The sequence below is a fragment of the Ochotona curzoniae genome, unplaced genomic scaffold (genome assembly GCF_017591425.1).
Source record: "Ochotona curzoniae isolate NIBS_2020 unplaced genomic scaffold, NIBS_Ocur_1.0 contig_2688, whole genome shotgun sequence".
NCBI lineage: Eukaryota > Metazoa > Chordata > Mammalia > Lagomorpha > Ochotonidae > Ochotona > Ochotona curzoniae.
The window spans coordinates 17,379,255-17,398,187 of record NW_024465553.1 but is presented as its reverse complement, the minus strand read 5'-3'; the positions used below and the strand labels follow the sequence as shown (position 1 = coordinate 17,398,187).

Genomic DNA, 18,933 nt, shown 5'->3' with positions numbered 1-18,933 from the left:
TGGAACCAACACACTCCAGGCCTCAGCCTAGGCTTCCCCTTCGGCCTGTGTCATGGAATGTTCAGTGGCACCATCTCAAGCCATATCATTCATGTCTCCCCTGATTTGAGCCCCAGCAACCAGCTCACTTGGCTACCAGGTGTAAGTCCTACCTCCTCATGCCCCTCATTTTTTCCCTGTGGGAGACACCAAACACTCACCTGGGACCCAAGCAGGTAGGTGGGCAACCCTGGTTGGGGCCTGTATGGAAACAGAAGGTCATGTCTCCTGGTGACCCACTCACCCCTCACCAGGACGTCCCATCCAACTTGCTCTTTTGCTTTTTTTGTTCATTCCAGGTATTTGATGAGTACTTACCATATGCTGGATGTTCATCCAGGACACTGCACCTAGTCTTAATCTGTCTCCTCAACTAGCTTATCCTGTTACTCCCCCTCCTTGTACTGCCACCTCCTCCATACTGGGTCCTTCCTTAGCTAGGGCATCAGTCCCGCTGATGAAATGAACTAGGCAGTGCGCTGTGCCAGGGTCTGGCCCAAAAGAGACTCCCAGCCAGCAGGATATTAATGCCATGGTCAGCATGTCTCAGGGCAATTGACATTCAGCCGTTAGGGCCACAACGCCACTGTGGTGAAGCCAGGACCTACAGCCACACCTGCTGGCCCTCCCCACAGCTGTGGACAGAAGCAGCTGAGTAGCAAGGAAGCAGAAGGCTGTGATGTCAGGGTATGGTTGGATCTGCAGGAATATGGGGTGAGAACCATGGTATGGGAGGACAATGTGGCATCCCAAGGGAAGAGCAGCCCATAAAAGCAAGGGTTCAGCCAGGCATGCAGGTCAGGAGGTAGGGAACAGGGTGGGGTTGATAGACTGGTAAAGGAAGCAGCATATCTACTCTTCTGGAATGTTCTAGAAGGACGCCTAACTCTTAACAGTAGGGTATCCTGGGCCCAGGGAAAGGAGTGAAGTGATTTGAGGTTATCCACAACTTCCCCTTGAACCACTCAGATAAAAGTTTCAGTTAACCTAGTTCAAAACGTGCCAGAGTCGGAAGGAACTGGAGCCAGCTCTAGATCCTGTCTGCCATGCTCAAAGCTTAAGCAACAGCTAGGACTAATTGTACATGGTCCTATTTCCTTTCTGGAAGGCCCCAGAAGGTGCATGCATGCCAGTTGCCCCGTGAACATGACCCAGTGTCATTCCTTTCTTAGGGATCACTGGATTTTGGGATCCCACCTGGTCATCTCTCTGGTAAAGCCCAACTTGGCCTTCATCTTTCTCGTTTCCCTTTGCACTGGGACAGCGTCCTGGGGCTTCAGTGATGGCCAGTTCCTGCTCTCCTCTGCCACCCTAGCCCAGCTCCCCCCGGAGAGGACTCACTCACCTGGCCAGCCACAGCAAGAGAGGAATCTGGGAAGGGAACAGTGAGAGCATGAGCTCTGGGCGGGACAGGCAGGTGCCATCTGCCACACCCCTCCTTGGAAATTGGCCAGCACAGAATCCAGGTCCGGGAGGCAGGAAGGAAGCTGTGCTCTGCCTCCCATTGGGGAAAGGAAGCCTGCAAGGAGCCTCTGGCCACTCAAGGGCCAGTTCACCCAGCAGCTCCATAGCCCAGCCCCTCCTCTCCTGTTTCCTAGCCACATCGGGCCCTTCAGCTCCTGTCATAAAGGCAACTGCCGGCTTGACCAGTGTCTATGATGAGGGACTCTGTCTTCATTGTCTAGTCTGATTTCTGGGGCAATTTTGGTGATCCCAAAGTCCTCCTGGTCCTAATCTAGGCCCAGCTTCCTGCCCTCAGTGTGACCAGCAATCTAGGGATGACTTCTGCATGGTTTTCCAGGTCACCTCCCAAGGGAGGCACAAGCCCAGTGTCTCACCTGCCCCATGCCCACTGGGAGCAAGTGCTCTAACTCCAAGCCTAGGGTTGGGGTCAAAAACCCTGAAACTCCCTAGGGCATCCCTGCAAGCACTTTAGGGCTGTCATGGTAGGGCCGGGGTGACACTGGCCTGAGCACCTGGGACATGAGTTGCTACTGATCTCTTCCCCCTGCACTAGTGACTTCCTGGGTGCCTCTGGACCTAGTGTGGGGGAGGACAGGATGAGGCCTCTGCTGGGCCAGGCCAGGGCTGGGTGATACTGTTGCTACTGTTTCAGGCTGCCTTTTCTAATATTCAGAGACGGGACCCCAGTGATCTGTAAGAAATACCCTGGGCCTCTTTGAGGTACAGCAACCTTAGGAAGAGGCAGCCCCTCCCTGTGACAGCTCCCCTAGCCCCAATACCCTTGTCAGACATAGAGACAGTCGCAGCCTCAAGCCAAGTGTCAGTGGATGCTCGGAGGGGCTGTCTCTCTGCTGCTGCAGGCAGGGGATCGCTGCTCTTCTGTTGTTGCTCCCGTGAGGGCCTGGCCAATTCCTCCTCCTCAGCCTTCCTCATGGACAAGCGAATGTCTGAGCTGGAGTAGGTGTAGCCATGGCCGGCAGGGCAGATCTCCCGGAAGGCCTCTGCAAAGCCAGTGGCAGGGAGACAACTTGAGAGACGGTGGTTACTGCCAGAGTCACAGCCCTCCCTCCCCACCCCACTCTAGAGGTCATGGCCACTGTAGCAACAGGAAGGATGCGAGCCCCAGGTTGGGAGAAAGAGGTCTGTACCCAGGCAGGCTTGGGGGAGGGAACAAGGAAGAGCCCTAGGGGCCAGAGCTGACATGAGAACGAGAGGTTACCTGTGCCAGGCACGGGGCATTTCTCACACTGGCTACCCCAAGCTTTGCCCACTCGGCTGCAGCAGCAGATCTGCTTGGTGATCCGCTGGGCCAGAGGTAGCGTGCAGGTGCCAGGCCCCAGGGACCGGTAGCACAGTCCCTGATGCATGGAAACAGCCTTGTCCGCTGCAAGAGACAGGGTGGACAAGAGTGGATGAATGCCCACTCCTGGAAGGGACAGTGTCATGGGAGGACAAAAGGTGGAGGGGTGGCCAGCCTCATGCACTCTGGTTGGTCTGGCTCATACCTGAATCTGGAAGTCTGGAGGTCCTAAATTTACCTGCCAGAACTGTAGGGGGAGGGGCAGCTATAGGCAAATGCTCTGGCCCATCCTTATGGTACTGGCTCTTGACCACCCCTGCCTCTGCAGAGACTCTGAGAGTGGGAAATTAGGGTACATCCGCTGTCTCCAGGTTCCCAAGAGTTGACTAAAAGTTCTGTGTGTACCTGGGGTGGAGTGGGGAGCAGTGTGCCCAGTCACTAGCAGCCTTCTTGGGACCATGAGACAAGGTGACCACCGAAGGTCCAAAGGGGAGGTTGGAGGACAGAGGCCCTGTCATGGTCACCTCTGTCATTCAGGCACCACCTTGCATGGGGTTGATGTTCAGTAACTTGATTGGGTTGCTGGATGTCTGACTGGGTCAACTTATCAATCAAACACTGCATCAGTGATTTTTGGGAAATACTGTGGGCTATGCTGTCCCCTTTCTGTGGTTGGAATGTGTCCCTCAAATGTGATTAGCTGGAAACTCAACCCTTAAAGTCAAATGCGACTGGTCTTTGAGAGGTGGGTCTCTTGGAGGTGACTGGCTCATGACTGGAATTGAGGGGTTGGCAGTTTCCCCTGGAAGTGACTTTGTTATACATGGAATTCTCTGTCTTGGCCAAGCGGTACCTTCTGCTAGGTGAGAGTGCAACAAGGAGACCCCAGCAGGAGCCACATCGTGCCTGTGGACGTCCCTGGCTCCACCATCGTGGGCTACCTACATCTCTGTTTTCTTCAAATCAGCCCATGTGGGGTGCTAAGTTAGAGCAAGAGACTTTTCTTGTGGTCCTTCTCAACAGAAGGTGAGAGAGGACCATAAGGGGACAGAGCAGGTGTGGAGAGGACAGCAACAAAAGCTGTAGAATCAAGGACCTTGGAAGGTTCGGCACCCTAAGTGCCCGTCCTGCTGCACCATGAGCCACGTGACCTCTCCAGACCTCAGCCCCCTGTGTGTCAGATGAAGTTGCGGTGATTGCACTAGGGCAGTGGGCACCTGGATTTCCACCTGCCCTGCCTCTGGGGCCCATATTCTGCATAAGCACCTTGGTTTTCCTGGCTGCCTGCCCCCTAAGGCTCTTATTGTCTCTTTCCCCTGGACGCTCCCTCTGGGTGGCACTGGAGTCCTTCTTCTGGCCATGGCCTTCCGAGACCTATCCCAAGCAGTCTGTAGTACCAGGGCTTGGCTTGGAGCTCTGCTGAGCTAGCTGTTGGTGGGGTAGAGGGGCAGAGAGGCGGGGGGAGGTGCCCAACCCGGCCTGGGGCTGCTGCTATCCACAAACCAGCTAGGGCTGGTTTTGATTCAGCACTGATTGGGCCGTCCTGCCCATGGAAAGCCCCATCAGGGCTGCGGTGTCAGCCTGGGCCCCTCCCAGCCAGAAACCACAAAGATCTCTAGAGGCACACCGCCCAGGGTGCACCTGTGCACATACACACACAGGCAGTGCCACAGCACATGTCCACAACCGTTGATATAAGGACACATCCAGGACAGGGACTGTGGGAAGCCCCTGGGATGGAGACATTGGTGCCATCGACGTTGAGGTAGCCCTTTAGGGAAAGTCACTCCGAAGGCCCTGTGACCAGGCTATAAGAAGGAGCTGTAGCTTGGCCACACCTCGCATCCCCCAAGGTGTGTGAGGCGACAAGTGGGACTTCATAGCCCCCAGGGTGTGTGGGGTGACAAATGGAACAGAAAAGGTTGTGAGAGACAAAACCTGGAGGGATCAGAAAGTATGAGTAGGAACGGGCCCTGCTTTCATGGAGGAGACACTGGGCCGGGCTCCAAGCTGAATAGCAGACACTGGCCACTGCAGCCCAGGGTATCCCCAATCCCGGCCCCACCAGCACTCACACACACAGCGGCTCCGTGACGGATCCAGCATGAGGCCGGGTCTGCAGGTGCACAGGTAGCTGCCCCTGGTGTTCACACACTCCGAGTCCTGGCACAGGCCCAGGGCCAGGCACTCGTTGACATCTGCAGGGTTAGAGGAGATGAGCAGGCATTCACCCCGCCGAGGCCTAGCATGGGGGCCGGGCCAGGCGAGACCTTCAGATGTTTGGTCCAGATAAAACAACAACAGGAAGAGAGTCACTGTTGATTAAAGGTGAGGCCCATCTCTGGGCCTTGGCTTTCTCATTTGTAAAATTGGGATAATGATAGTAACCAGAGTGTGTTGCTAGAAGGATAACATTATCGGGGAGCTAACACCGTGGCACAGAGGAGAAAACCACCACTTGTGATGCTGGCATCCCATTTGGGTGCAGGTTTAAGTCTTGATTGTTCTACTTCCTATCCAGCTCTCTGCTAATGGCCTGAGAAAAGTAGCAAAGGATGACCCAAGTGCCTTGGCCTCTGAATCCATGTGGGAGACTCTGAGGAAGCTCCTGGCTCCTGGTTTCAGACAAGCCCGGCTCTGGCTGTTGCGGCCATTTGAGTGAAATAATAGACAGAAGCTAGCATGTGTGTGCTCTCTCTCTCCCTCTAACTTTGCCTTTCAAATAAATAATTTTTTTAAAAAGGGTAAAATAAGGTTAAAAATGGCAAATAACTTAATGTAATACCTGACTAGTACTAATGGTCATAATTAAGAGATAACATCTATGATATGCCTACTGTATGCCACATGCTGTGCTGGGTCTTCAACACCTGACTCCTTATTTTAATTCTCACAGTTTTGTTAAGTAGACCCCCAAGTTCCCATTGTGTAGGTGATGAAAATGAGGCCATGTTTCATGCTCCCCCTTGGGTACCCCCAGTCCCCTGATCTTTGTCTCCTCCACCCAGGTTGTGGGGCAAGGCAGGTGGAAGCACAGCCTGGGGGGCTGGAGGTGCCTGGCCAGAAACAGCCCTTCCAGGCCGACTTGATCTCCCATGTGGCAGTGGAAACTCCTCCCATTCCATGGGGATTGCCTCAGGAGGGCTGGGCTGAGGGGTGGAGGGAGGGGCCCCTGGAATGCAGTCCCTACCACCCCCTTATCCTAAAGCTGGAGCTGAAGGATGTCTGTGGGGCAGGTGCTCCTGCCTCAGCACCTCCCTGTCCCACCACCCCTGCATCCCCTCCCCTGCTGGCTCTCCTTACCTTGGCAGTGAGTGAGGTTGAGCCTCTTATACCCCAGGGGACATTCCAGCTGGCCATTTTCAATCACTGGGGAGGCTGCAGGGGTGGACATGGGCAGGTGTCATCAGAGGGCCAGGGAGCTGAGCGCAGGTGCAAGTCCTTGCCCCACCACCAGATCCTAGAGGGCTATGCTTGCTTGTTCTCACCTAGCTCCAGGAAGCCCACTACGCACATGAGTAAGACCTGGAAAGACCAATGCGCATGCTCTCATTTGCAACCAGAGGCAGTGAGTCTAAAACAGTGGGCACCAGTTTCTAGGGAGCCAAGGGCCCAAGGATGTAGAACTGTAGTGAGAGGGCAGAGTAGGTCCAGGAGATTTCTGTAGAATGAGATGAACACGAATGAGCAAAGAGTCACTCATCCGGCAGCTGGAGGGCCCCCTCATCAAAAGGTAGCAAGTGAAGCTCAAGTGCCTTAAGAATTACGGCAAACCCTGTTCCTTGGAGACATCTTTCCCCTTAGAGGTGTCACTTTGTAAAACCAACTCCATGACCACCTGCAGCCCCTGACACTGTGGGGCCCTGGCTTGTCTCTGAGCACTGCAGTGAGGACATTTCACACCCAGGGCCATCTATCACTTGACCGTTTCCCCCCCACCCCCACGCCCCATTCCTTTTCACTCCAGGGGTTGCATCATGGAGAGTTGTTTGGCGAAATTTGTTTTTATACAGGAACTCCTTTATTGGTTCTGCCTGCCTTAAGTAGCTTCCCAGAAGTTTCTTTATTATTGAGCTGGGTTCTTGCAAAGACCAAGGGAAATAGCTATACTTTCATCCCACTGCATAGCCAAGCTTGAAGGTGTTGGTGTTCTAAAATGTTTTTCTTGGACCCAGTGTGATAGTGTAGTGGTTAAGATCTTCACCTTGAACGCGCCGGGATCCCATATGGGTGCCAATTCCCATCCAACTCCCTGCTTGTGACCTGGGAAAGCAGTTGAGGATGGCCCAACGCCTTGGGACCCTGCACCCATGTGGGAGACCCTGAAGAAGCTCCTGGCTCCTGGTTTTGGATTGTCTCAGCTCCAGCCGTTGCGGCTGCTTGGGGAGTGAACCATCAGAAGGAAGATCTTCCTCTCTGTCTCTCCTCCTCTCTGTATATCTGCCTTTCTAATACAAATCAATAAATCTTTGAAAAATGTTTTTTTCTAATAAATATAAATTTATTCTAGTATCCACTGCCATCTTGGGGCTTGTCACACACTTGAGGCAAGCTTTGTTGTCTGTATTTAGAGTCTTCTGGAACATTTAGGCACCGGGTACATTTTGGTTGTATTTATTATTGCTTTCTTTGTGAGGCCAGGCAGACAGACACACAGATGGAGAGAACAGTTCCCATCAGCCCGAATGCCCGTAAATACTGGAGCTTGGACAAGGGCAAAGCTTGGAATCAGGGACTCAATCCAGGCCTCCTGCTTGGGTAACAGAAATGCAATTGTTTGAGCCACCACTGCTGTCTCCCAGCTTTGGCAGGAAGCTGGAGTAAGGAGATAAGGCTGGGAGTTGAACCCAGGCACTCTGAGGTGGAAGGCAGTAACCTTAACCACAAGGCTAGCTACCTGCTCCAGGCCAGGTCAGCTGTACCACGGCTGCTTATACCACGGCTGCTGCCATCCTGGAGATAGCCATGGCAGGAAGCATCAGCCTTGTGTTTTTTTCAGGACTGCTGATGCCTATGATTTCAAACTCAGTTTCTTTGCAGGAGTTATTCTGAAGCATTTCTCCATGCTGGGAGGGCCACTCTACAGTGAACATTGGGCAACCTAACTGAGCAGTCCAAGGAGCCAAACACTGCAAACCGCACTGTGTCGTAACATGACAAGGACAAACATAAGGAGGTGCCACATTTTCCTGGAACCCCCCCATTCTTCCCCCAAGGACGCCGCAGATGCCAAACCCAACATGTGACAGTCTGACAAATGGACAGAGCAAGTAAGGACATAAATTAGCAAAGCTGCATTTTTTTTTAAGACTATGAAATGTTAGATTGAAGTTCAAGAATTTTTGCTCCCCTGCATTGTATTGTGCTGCTCAGCTCTGAAAATCTTGAGACCCGGAGAGAAAGACAGATGGGTATGCTACAGAGCAGGCATGTGGCTGACAGGGTACCTAGGGGTGGGTGGGAACAGAAGGGAGAAAGAGAGGTGGTTTTTCTGGGATACTCAGAAAGCTGCTGAGCTGCAGGCTGAGAACACCATGAAGAGCAGAAAGTGGCAGGAACAGGCAAGGCCACTGACAGAAGATGGAGTTATAGCATGAGACTAGACCTATGCTCCCTGACCATGGTCACTAGGTTTCTTATCCTGTCTTCATCCCCCATTTTGCAGACTAGGAAAGCAAGGCTCCAGGGAGACTAAACAGCTTGCTGAAGTCAGAAAGTCGGCTGGAGAGGAGTCAGGGGTGAATCCAGGCTCCAGATACGAAGACCACATCCTCTACACTAAACCCACCTCCCTTCCCTGAGTCAGGGTATGGGTCAGGGACCTAGGAGATCCAACAGGCTGTGGCAGAACCACTTTTTTTTAAGGCCAATGATCTGCAAATATTATTTCTTCATTTGTTGGAGAAAGAAAGCCTGTCCTCTGGTTCAGTCTCCGGATGCCAGCAATAGCTGAAGCTGGGAACTGGAAACTCAGGCCAGCTCTCCCAGGCAAGTTGCAGGAAGGCAACCCCTTGACCCATCATCACCACTGCCTCCCAGGGTCCACCTCACTAGGAAGCTGAAAGTGGACCTCAAATACCTACCCCAGGGTCCCCTCTTGGGAGAAGTCAGGCAGAAACTCCTTACACTGTAAGTGACCAGGAAAAGTGATGGAGTGCTTATGTTGAGAGCTGGGAGCGGGAAGGAGGGGGTGGGCACCTGTTGGCATGTTTAGAAGCAGTGATTCCCATTCCCTGGAGGACTGTGCCAAGCTCCAGGACCCTGAGGGCCATTGTGGGTATGGGTATGGTTGAGTGCCTCTTCTGTGAAGTGTTTCCTGCCCACCATGGGGGCGAGCCGTAAGAACACCATGTTGCAGGGCAATGCCTTGCAAAGGCACGTTTCAGAGATAAAGAAATGCAGTCACCCTCTCAGGTGCCACCGCTGCCTTCTGCCATCACTCCCCACGCATTCCCCAGAGCAGGGTCCCCAGGGGCATGCAGGAGGCCAGTGTGAGGCTAAGTGCAGCATTCATTCACTTCAGAAAACTCAGCTGGAAGCTCCTGGGGAGAAAGTGGAGGTTCACATGGCTCACACAGGCCTTCAGCAGCCCAGGAGTCATGTAACTGCCAAAGTGAGGGAGGCACGTGACACTTGTCACCATTCCCAATACACTGTCCTGCCCTGGTCACAGCCCCTAACATGCTGTTCACCCATCCATCTCACTAACACGTAAATTCCAGAGACTTCTTCTTCCATCATTTCTCTGTCTAGTGCCAGGTATACCTGGAGCAATACAGATACTCGGTCAAAATGGAAATAAGTAATAACAACACACAATGGTACTTATCATGGTCTTGGCCTTTAAGTTAGGCACACTTGGTTAGCATCAATTTAAATCACCCTCCAGATAGTCAGTCATATTACCCCCATTTCATGAGCAAACTGAGGCTTGGCGGAATCAGGAAACATTTCCTTCAATGGCTGCGTCTCCCTGGGCAGCTTCAGCATAGGCAAAGTTAATTGCTGCTGACAGCTTTGGCCTTGACTGTGAGAACAGAGCGGGGAGGAGCTGGTGAAGACAAGTGTCTGGCCTCAGGGCTGTTTACGGGCTGTGCCCATCTCAGCTGCGATGACAGGTGCTTGCAGCAGGGGGAGGAGCTTAGGGAACAGACGCAAGCACACATCCCACAAGGGCAGGGGCAAGTGCCGCAGCGACTTGCAAGCAGACTGGAGCCTTGGCCCCTTGCCCTGCAGATGAGCTAACAAGAAACTTCTACTCTCAGTACACAAAGAGGGGGTGCCGGGGTAGTCAGACCCACTTGTGATTTCTGAGTCTACTCTGGCTCTGTGTGTGACCCGGGGCACGTTTCCTAGCTTGAAGTGGAGACAGAAACTTGGGGTGTGAAGCTGTTTTGGGGGTTTGCTTTGCTAAAACGGGGCCTGTCAGACTGAAGAATTGGGATCCCAGCACAGTCCATGGATGCTTCCCACGGGTCCCTCTCTCGCTCCTCCTCTTTTCTTTCCTTCCACCGGCTCTAGGAGAGCTCCCTGGCCAGCCGCCATACCCGATCATGTGAGTTACCCATCTTGCTGGTGCTGGAGTTTCCTATCAGCAAACTGGAGGTCAAAGCCCTGTCTCATGTGCCGCTGTGCACACAGCAAGGACGTGACCCTCGGAGCACATCCTTGTCACATGTCGTGACGATCACAATGCCTGGCTTTCTAACTGCATGCTCCACCCAAAGATGCCCTTGGCTTCCTCTGGGGGCACAGAAACCCCAGGCATACCCACCAGTGAGGACAAGTGGGATGGGGGCCACCCAGCTGCCCCCACTGCAGCCCTTCCTGGAGCTCCTCAGGCCAGGAATGGCGCCACGTGGCAGCACCCGCCTCCCCTGCTGGGGCTTCTGCCCAAGACACCATTCCCAGGAGGTTTCCAGTCCCTTGGAAGAAACTCTGAGAACCTCTCCCAGCCACCGTCACCATGGCTGGTGCAGCCCAAACAACTTGGAATTCTAAAAACCCTGTTTCTTGATGGCAGGGAACTGGGTGTCCTGGCCAGTGGAAGCCCCACCCTGTCACAGCTGTTCCCTGAGCCGGGGTCTTCTGGGTGGGCCAACTCCGAAGGCGCCAATGCACTAGAAACTGCACTAGCAGGTGAATGACAGAGTTCCTTGAGGCCACTGGACCTGCAGTTTCAGGTCCGACTTCCTCGTTGCTTGGATGGGGATCCTGACATCTGCCAATCAGAGACATCACCAAAATGCTAAGCAGTTAGCATGGCACCTGCCCCCAGGCAGGCTCCTGAACAAACAACTGCTAAAACAAAGAAAGGGACCAGACCACAGCTGCTGCTCTGGCTGGCCCTGGCCTTTCCACTCCCACCCCATCCCTGCCCATATCATCCTCACAAACCCACCCTCCCCAGCAGCAGGTACCACAGATCCACACCTAGAATGTTCCTCAGGGGCAAGGGTCAGGAGCAAACCAAAGCATGGCATACAAGAATTCTCTGACATATTTGAGCATATAAATCTCCATTCCCTTAAAACTCTCTTTCCAACTCCTTCAAGAAATCTGGCCTGGGCATGCAGACGCTTACAAAGGGGAGCCCAGCGCTTCCGAGTACCCGCTGCTTCAATGTTGGTCACCCATAGCTTTTCAGAGGTTATCTGTTATGCTCAGCAAGCAGAGCTCTGTTTCCAGAAACATCTGTGCCTTGGTTTGTTTGTTTGGCTCCAGAACCACATGGAGTAAGCTTGTCTCCTTTCCCAGAGGTGAACTTTTCAACTTGTCTCTTCTTATTCTGCTTGGGCCTGGGCTCTGTGCTGCTAACCTGCCTGTCTCTTTAATGCTAATCCTGACAGCCATGTGTTCTGTACACAGGAGTATCTCACATAATAGAACACTCAGGGTATCCCCTAGCGCATATATATACATATGTTATTAGACCTTCAATCAGTCTTCCCAGAATGATGAGGGAGATCTCTGCCAGCTACCAGCCAGAAGCACTGAACTCCACCCATCCTGTGTGACCTCAGTCCAGCTTCTCGGCTTTCTATGAGCATCCCATCCTTGTCCTGCTGTGTCAAAGAGAGTTAAATTCCTAGCTGGCAGGTGGCTGAGCAGATGACATGGGATACTACAAGCAAAGGGCCCAGCACAAGGTAGAAGTTCAGTAACTGACCGTTGTCTTTGGTTGTAAGAGGGAAAGAGGCCCTTGGAGGGACAGAGCAAGAATCAGCTCTCCCTGGAGCGGCAGGGAGCGGCCAGGGTGCAGAGGTGAACTTATCCGTGCCAGGCAGACGAAAGGCGATCTCTGGGTGAACAGCTGGAGCCCACCGCTCTGGGGCCTTCAGCCCTGTGCCAGCTCTGCCCAGCCCGGCAGAGGGGCCCTGGGGTTGACATGGCCCGTGCCAAGCCAGATGGGGCAGCAGCCAACTTTCCAGTCAACCCAGATGTCTGTCTTTCGCTGATGGAAACTCCAAAATGTGGGCTCAGTCAGCGTGGCTGTGAGGACTGCATGGTCTCCAGACTCTAGCGGGAGGACCAGGAGGTTGTGGGCTGGGGATTTTTGGTACCTCCCAGGGGTCAGGGAGAGATGAGGCATAGATGGGTCCTGGGAGGAGGCCAGCTGGGGACATGCTGCATGGTTTCCACAGAGAAAGCAAGAACGCAGAAGAGGGGAGCTGTTGAAACCCACTCCCCAAGCCCTGCTTCTGAAGAGGGGCTCCATGGGATTCTGGGAGAAAAGGCATGAGTATGGGCCATGTGACTGTGTCTCCAGGGCCTTCTGTGTCACAAATAGCAGTGTTCTGCAGGAACCTTCCCTGACACTCGGGCAGCTGGTGACCAGGGGAAACCATGAAGTCACATGTCTCCCATATTGCTCCTGCCCTGACCCTCTGGCATCCTAGATTAGCTCCCTTAATCTAGGAAAATGGTTTGAACCAATGGAAAGGGGCATCTTTTAAATTTGTACAACCAGGACCTGGTTCCACTGTCTGCATCCCTATTACATGTGGCACTTCTCTGGTCACTACACTGGTTCCTCTCTGATGCCCACCCATGGCCTGTGGCCCCCACTAGACTACAAGATGGAATAGAGCAGGTGCTTTTCTTCCTCCCTCCCCACTGTTTAGTCTGGATGTGCACTCTCTGGGAATCTTGAACGAGTGTGACCAACTGGGATGTGGGGTGCAGAAGTCGCAAGGATGGGCCTGGGGGTGAGAGGGGAGGCGGGGAAAAGGAAGAAGGAAAGAGGCAGAGGAACGGAGACACCCTCGGCCTGCAGGATGCTCAGTCACTTGGGGCCACTGGAACCTGTGTGAGGGGAGGGGAAGCTGCTGGGGACTCCTCATCAGCTGAGCAGGAACCAACAGAGGGAGGAGCCTCTGACAGGTAATTAGGAGGAAGGGCTGAGCCAGGAGCCTGGGGGAGGTGAGAGGCCCAAAAAACCTTCAAGGCTGAGCTGAAAATCCTGCTTGGTTTAGCAGCCTGGCCACTAGCCTAACCCTGAGGCTGTGGAGGGGTGCAAAAAGCCCCCACTTCCCCTCCCTTGACCTGGGCAGCCAGCACTCACCTGGTCTTGGTGGGCATGGGGCACATGAAGTCACCCCCCAGAAGGCCCCCACGCTGCCACAGCAGTCCTCTTGGGTGGTCAGCTCCAGCAGGGGGTTGGCACACTGGAAGAGAGGCAGGGACACATGCGACCCCCTTCACCCCCACTTCCCTCTCCTGCTGTGTCCCAGCAAAGCCCAGGACACAGGGCTCATTTCTGTATTCTACCAGAGAATACCTCCTCCCCAGGAACCAGCCCATGCTGTCCCCAAAAAACAGATAAACCTGCTACACTCTAACTTCACAAGATCTGCCTTGCCCAGATGCTATCGACTGTCATCCTTCATAGCCCAGCCCCAGCCTGCAGACAAGAATCCCAAGGATGGAGTTTCCTCCTCAGGCCATCTGTGGGGTTGTCTGCAGTGTGGGCCAGCTGTGAGCAGGGCCTTATTCCACCTCCTCCTCCAGCCCCTTGATTTCTCAAGAAGTTTCAGGAAACACCAAGCTGCAGCCCCAAGCAGCACCATCTGGGTCTGGTGTATCCCCCATTCCTGGGTGCCTGCCTTCCCACCAGCTGCCTCTTGGGGAGTGGCACGGCTCTCTCCCTGCACCTGCAGCGCTTGGAGATGCACCTGCCATTATAGATCTCATCTGTGTCTGCACCTCAGACTCTCCCAAGATTCCACATGCCTGGAGAGTGGGTTCTAGGTCAGCTCTCTGAGTGCCAGGATTTACAGACTCTGGGCTGCCTCGTGCCAGCCCTACCTACCCCCTGATCCTCTGCAGTGGGTCTGCCTTTGGCAAGTACCATATGGCACCCAGATAGCAGGCCCAGCCTCTGCATGCTTAGGCAGTCCTATGTCCCAGACTTTCCCAAGTGGGACAGAGATTACAGACACTCACAGTTCAGAAAAAAAAAAAGAGAGGAAGAGAAGTGTAGAGTCGGGAAGAAGGGAAGATGGTTGTTCTGGAAGCTTCCAGGGCCGGGGTAAAAGCCAAATCCTCACCTGTCCGTTCACAGTGCTGAGGTAACAGCGACCCAGCAGTCCCTCGGGTCTGAGCACTGCCGGGGGAGCTGGCCGAGGGGGCTCTCCTGACCGGGCAGGGATGGTGTTGCTGGCCCAGTGGCCAGGGCCGGGACCGGCAGGGAGCTGCGCTGGGGGCCTGGGCTCCACGCTGTTGTCATCTGGGGCCCTCTCGGCCTCGGGCCGCACCCGGGCCACTTGGTGGATCTGCACAGAGGCCTCGGGCGGGTGGTGGATGTGTACCTTCACCAGCGATGGGTTCACAGAGGCTGGGCAGAGGGACAGAGCTCAGAGCAGGGGAGTCGATGGGGCAACTGCTGGGTACCTCCCCAGAACTTTCCTTCCATTTCTTCACCCCCATCTATCTCTCTGCCATGGCCCTGTAAAACCCCTGCCCCAAATACCCCAAGCCCTCTGCTCCCACCCCCCTGCGGCCTTCACTGAAATGTGCCAGTCCTTCTGCTTAACCCTCAGCTACTCAGCATTGCAGACCTAACTCAAGTTCATCCTGGTTGCACCACTCCCGGACTCCGGCCTCCTCCCTCCGCTGACCTCCTGCAGGAATCTGGATGATTTGCATTTCTGTGTCCTTCCACTGCCACCTAATCCCAGTAGCAGCACCCTTCACTGACTGCCTTGTGATGAATCCATTGGGAAAGGAAGTAAAGTTCAGGCAATGAAAGGAAGCCCTTGGAGGGCAGGGGAGACTGAGGGAGCCTTGACTGGTAAACAAGGTCTGGAGGCAGCTTCCCCATCCCAGTCCATCTATTGCAGGTTCACAAGGATGATGCCCACCCTCCTTGGAGCTCCTGTTGGACCCAGCTGTGCCAGCACTCACCCAGCTGGTTGGAGAGAGGCAGAGTGAAGGTGGACTGCTTCAGGGGGCCTTCCAGCAAGGCCCCACGGTGCGAGCCCCTCGCTTGGGGCTCCCTGTCGGGCTGCAGGGCAGGCAAGTGGCAGAACTTGCCGGTGGAGTTGGAGGGGCACCAGCACTCATCCCGGCCGATGCAGCGGCCTCCGTTCAGGCAGGGAATCTGACAGAAATCTACGAGGTTGATGCCGAAGGTGAGCAGTGGTAAAAGGTGGGCAGCAGGCAGCACCCAACACGGAGCCAGCAGGGCTGGGAGAGCAAGACCCTGGATCTGATGGTTTGTGGGGAGCAGTCTAGCACCCCTTAAATGAAAGAACTTACCGTATGGTACAGGGATGAAGATCCCTACCTCGCCTTTCTAAAAAGCCCTGTCTGTCCCCTAAGACAATCCCAAGGGATACAGTAATAGCATTATAATGAATCCCCTCACCTCTCTAGTCTTGGGCAGGCCCGTCCCTCTGTCCCATCCCAGGGCCTGCCAGGAACCAGCATGCAGGTCAGGGAGGACTCACAGATGCGGAAGCCAGACTGGGGGTCATGCCCATGGCCCCCCTGGCTGTACAGGGTGGTGGTGCCACCCCGCTCACAGCTGTTGGCACAGTGTCCGCGGGTACACGTCTGCTTGCAGATGGTGGGCGTGAAGACAATCTTGATCTTCTTGATCTTCTCCGTGAGATTCAGCCCTGCAGAGAGAGGGCTTGGGTCCAGAGGGCAGGGCTGAGACCTACGTCAGCAACTCAGCCCACCTCTCCCACGTGGGTAGCAGGCCATGTTCAATACGGAACAAACAGGAAGGAGGAGCACCCAGACACAGCTAGAAGGAAAGGGTGGCAGGAAGATGGGGCGTCTCTGATGTCCACTGATGGGATGGAGGCTTGGAAAAGCCAGGGAAGGGGGCCTGGAGTTGTGATATAGCAGATTAAGCTGCTGCCTGCCACACTTGCATCCCATTTGGGCTGCAGTTTGAGTCCTAGCTGCTCCACTTCCCATTCAGCTTCCTACTGGTGTGCCTGGGAAAACAGCAGCAGATTACCCAAGTGCTTGAGCCCCTGTACCCATGTGGGAAGGCCAGATGGAGCTCCTGACTCCTGGTGCTGTCTCCTGCAGCCATCTGGGAGGTGAACCAGCAGATGAAAGATCTCTTCCTCTCTGCAACTCTGACTTTCGAATAATTTTTTGTTTGTTTTTAAGGAAAAGAGGGGGGAGTCCTTGAGGAGTCTATATGAGGAATGAAGGAACTAAAGTGCCCAGGCCTGGGGCAGTGTGGCAGGCAGCAACTGAGTGTAGTGTGGCATGAGTTCACCAGGATGCCAGGGGCTCCAGTGAGCAGCAGTGACCTTGCCCTAAGGCAGCAACTGGCTGGTTCATCTAGAAGGGTTGAAGTTGGCAGGAAGGAGGTGGGTGGACTGAAGCCTGGGAGTCAAAGTTCAAAGTTGTCTATGAAGGAAGTCAAGGCAGAAAGGATAACACGAGTGGGCAGAAATCAAGCAGCCAAGTCTGCATGCTGGTTCCTGGCAGGCCCTGGGATGGGACAGAGGGACGGGCCTTCCCAAGACTAGAGAGGTGAGGGGATTCTTCAGGTCTCCACCAAGCCCAGATCAGTTGGGAGCCCTGGAGCTTGGTCCAAAGCACGTGCTCAAACACCTAGTGCTCACTGGCTGAAAGAACGAGGAATGAGCTGACAGGAAAGCCCTTCAGTGAGAGTCAGTGGGAGATGGGAGATCGGAGATGCAGACCCTCTGTTCCTCCGGGCCCTAAGACAGGGCATCCTTACCCCAGGGCGGTGCGGCCTGCTGGGCACCAGCCCTGGGTTCTGGCCCTGCCCCCACCGGCAGCACATTGGAAGTCAACTGGCCACTGGCAGCCGTGGCTGGGTAACGTCGGACAGTCCGTGAGAGCCCAGCGTGCTGCTGGGGAGGCCGGGTCTGGCTGAGTCCACTCAGGGTCCTGTGGAGGCAACCATGGCATAGGGTTTGAATCCTGGAACAGGTGTCTGGGTCCACTTCCTCCCACCATGGCCTGGAAGAACGCTTGCTGAAATCACTACTTGCTCTCTAGCTAACTGAGACTGACTGCTGGCCACAGAGGGATCCGAGGCAAGAGACCTGAGCTAAGGCTAATGAGCCAGCTCTGGAGCTATCTACCATGATGTAGCTGGGCTTTTGCTGGGTGATTCTGGGCAAGTCATTTGTCCTCTCTGGGTCTCAGAGCCTTTCCTTACAAAATGAAGGTTCTAGACTATTCCAGGGTAGCTCTGACATGCCCATATATGGGCAAGCCTCTGCCCTGAGGCCAAGTCCTGTGACCTCCCTTGTCATGTTTCAACACAGCCTAAAGGACTCATCTCTGCCTGAGGTTCCCAACAGCGCATGCTCATGGATGGAATCACAGCCTGGATTCCATCTGACTTGTATCATAAAAACAACATAATGATGATATTTAAGGGAGAAAAATGAAGGCATCTCACCCTCCCACCCTAACTCAGCAAACCCTTTTACTTATTTCCGTTCAACCTGTGCGCTCATAAATGTCTACACCTGATTGTCATTTAGAGATACAGTGGGAATTCTGATTTCACTCAGTGTTACATCATAGCCAGTGCAGTTCCCTGCTCTTTTTATATTTAACACACTGTGGACTAGGCTGTGGACTTCAGCTGTTCCATCTGCAGATAAATTACAATGTAGTCAGACATTCTCCTATCACATTTTTAGATTCAACCTCTTATACACTATACTTTTTTCTTCTACATTATCTTTTTCTTCCATTGGAATGTTCCTCTAGCAGAGGGAGTTCATTGTACTGCTCTATTTTATCCTGTATGCTTGAAAAAAAATTATAAGAACCATTTTGAAAGGTTGATTCTTTTAGAATAAGATCCTGAGCTAAAGCAACTGTCTCAAAGGCTATAAACATTGAGTGCTCTAAGCACACACTGCTGTATCACTTTCTGAAAAGGTTGTATCAAAATGTGTAAAATGTAACATTTGGAGAACAGCCTCACCAGCACAGGATGTGTTATTCATTTTCCATGCTTTTCTAGTTGAATAAACTGTGGTACACCGGGGTCACTTTCATTTCCTCTTTATTGTTGTTGTTGCTTCTGAAATGTTTTTCATGAACCTATTTACTACTTGTGAAAACTCCGCTCATGTCCTTTGACATCTTAGTGGCTTGAGTGTCTGTCTCACACATTTGAATACATTGTTTTTGCTTGTTTGTTGCTGGCAGCTTCTGTTGCCAGTACTCTGTCATGGCCATTGTGAACCACTGACCAGACACAGTATGTGAATGGCAGTGGGTGTGAGCACATGGTGGACATCCAAGATGGCAGACATTAAGTCCTCGCCTCTGGTTACACCTACAGCAGGCTGACCCCAAAGCCTAAAGACCTGATCTTTAAGCCAAGTAAGAAAATGCAATGGAGTCCCTTCACAATTCCTTGCCTCAAGACTCCAGTGAAACATATTTCTACTGGCTAAGTACCCTTATCTAAAAAGTGCTAGGTGCAATCTCTTATCAACATAAACTGCTCCAGGCCCAATTCATCATCCTCTGCTGTTGCAATGGGGATTTGGGCTTTATGGCAGAGTGAAGAAAGAAGCCCCAGGTTTTCTGACAGGTGCCACGTCTGACATCAGAAGCACCTGCAGACGGAGGCGGCTCTCTCCCACTGCCACTACACTGGACCA

The 18,933-nt window shown here is 53.6% G+C and overlaps 1 protein-coding gene across 1 annotated transcript in view; it reads right to left on the bottom strand.

Moving 5' to 3' along the window:
* The window catches only part of LTBP2 (latent transforming growth factor beta binding protein 2), a 76,883-nt gene that overhangs the window by 19,173 nt on the left and 38,777 nt on the right, over positions 1-18,933 (bottom strand). The window contains exons 4-14 of the mRNA XM_040975288.1: positions 17,016-17,188; positions 15,754-15,924; positions 15,209-15,415; positions 14,353-14,639; positions 13,368-13,470; positions 6,107-6,181; positions 4,879-5,001; positions 2,723-2,887; positions 2,283-2,504; positions 1,385-1,410; positions 201-240 (exon numbers count right to left, since the gene is read on the bottom strand). Of these exons, the coding sequence (XP_040831222.1) occupies positions 201-240; positions 1,385-1,410; positions 2,283-2,504; positions 2,723-2,887; positions 4,879-5,001; positions 6,107-6,181; positions 13,368-13,470; positions 14,353-14,639; positions 15,209-15,415; positions 15,754-15,924; positions 17,016-17,188 (1,592 nt within the window). The remainder of the gene's footprint in view (positions 1-200; positions 241-1,384; positions 1,411-2,282; positions 2,505-2,722; positions 2,888-4,878; positions 5,002-6,106; positions 6,182-13,367; positions 13,471-14,352; positions 14,640-15,208; positions 15,416-15,753; positions 15,925-17,015; positions 17,189-18,933) is intronic.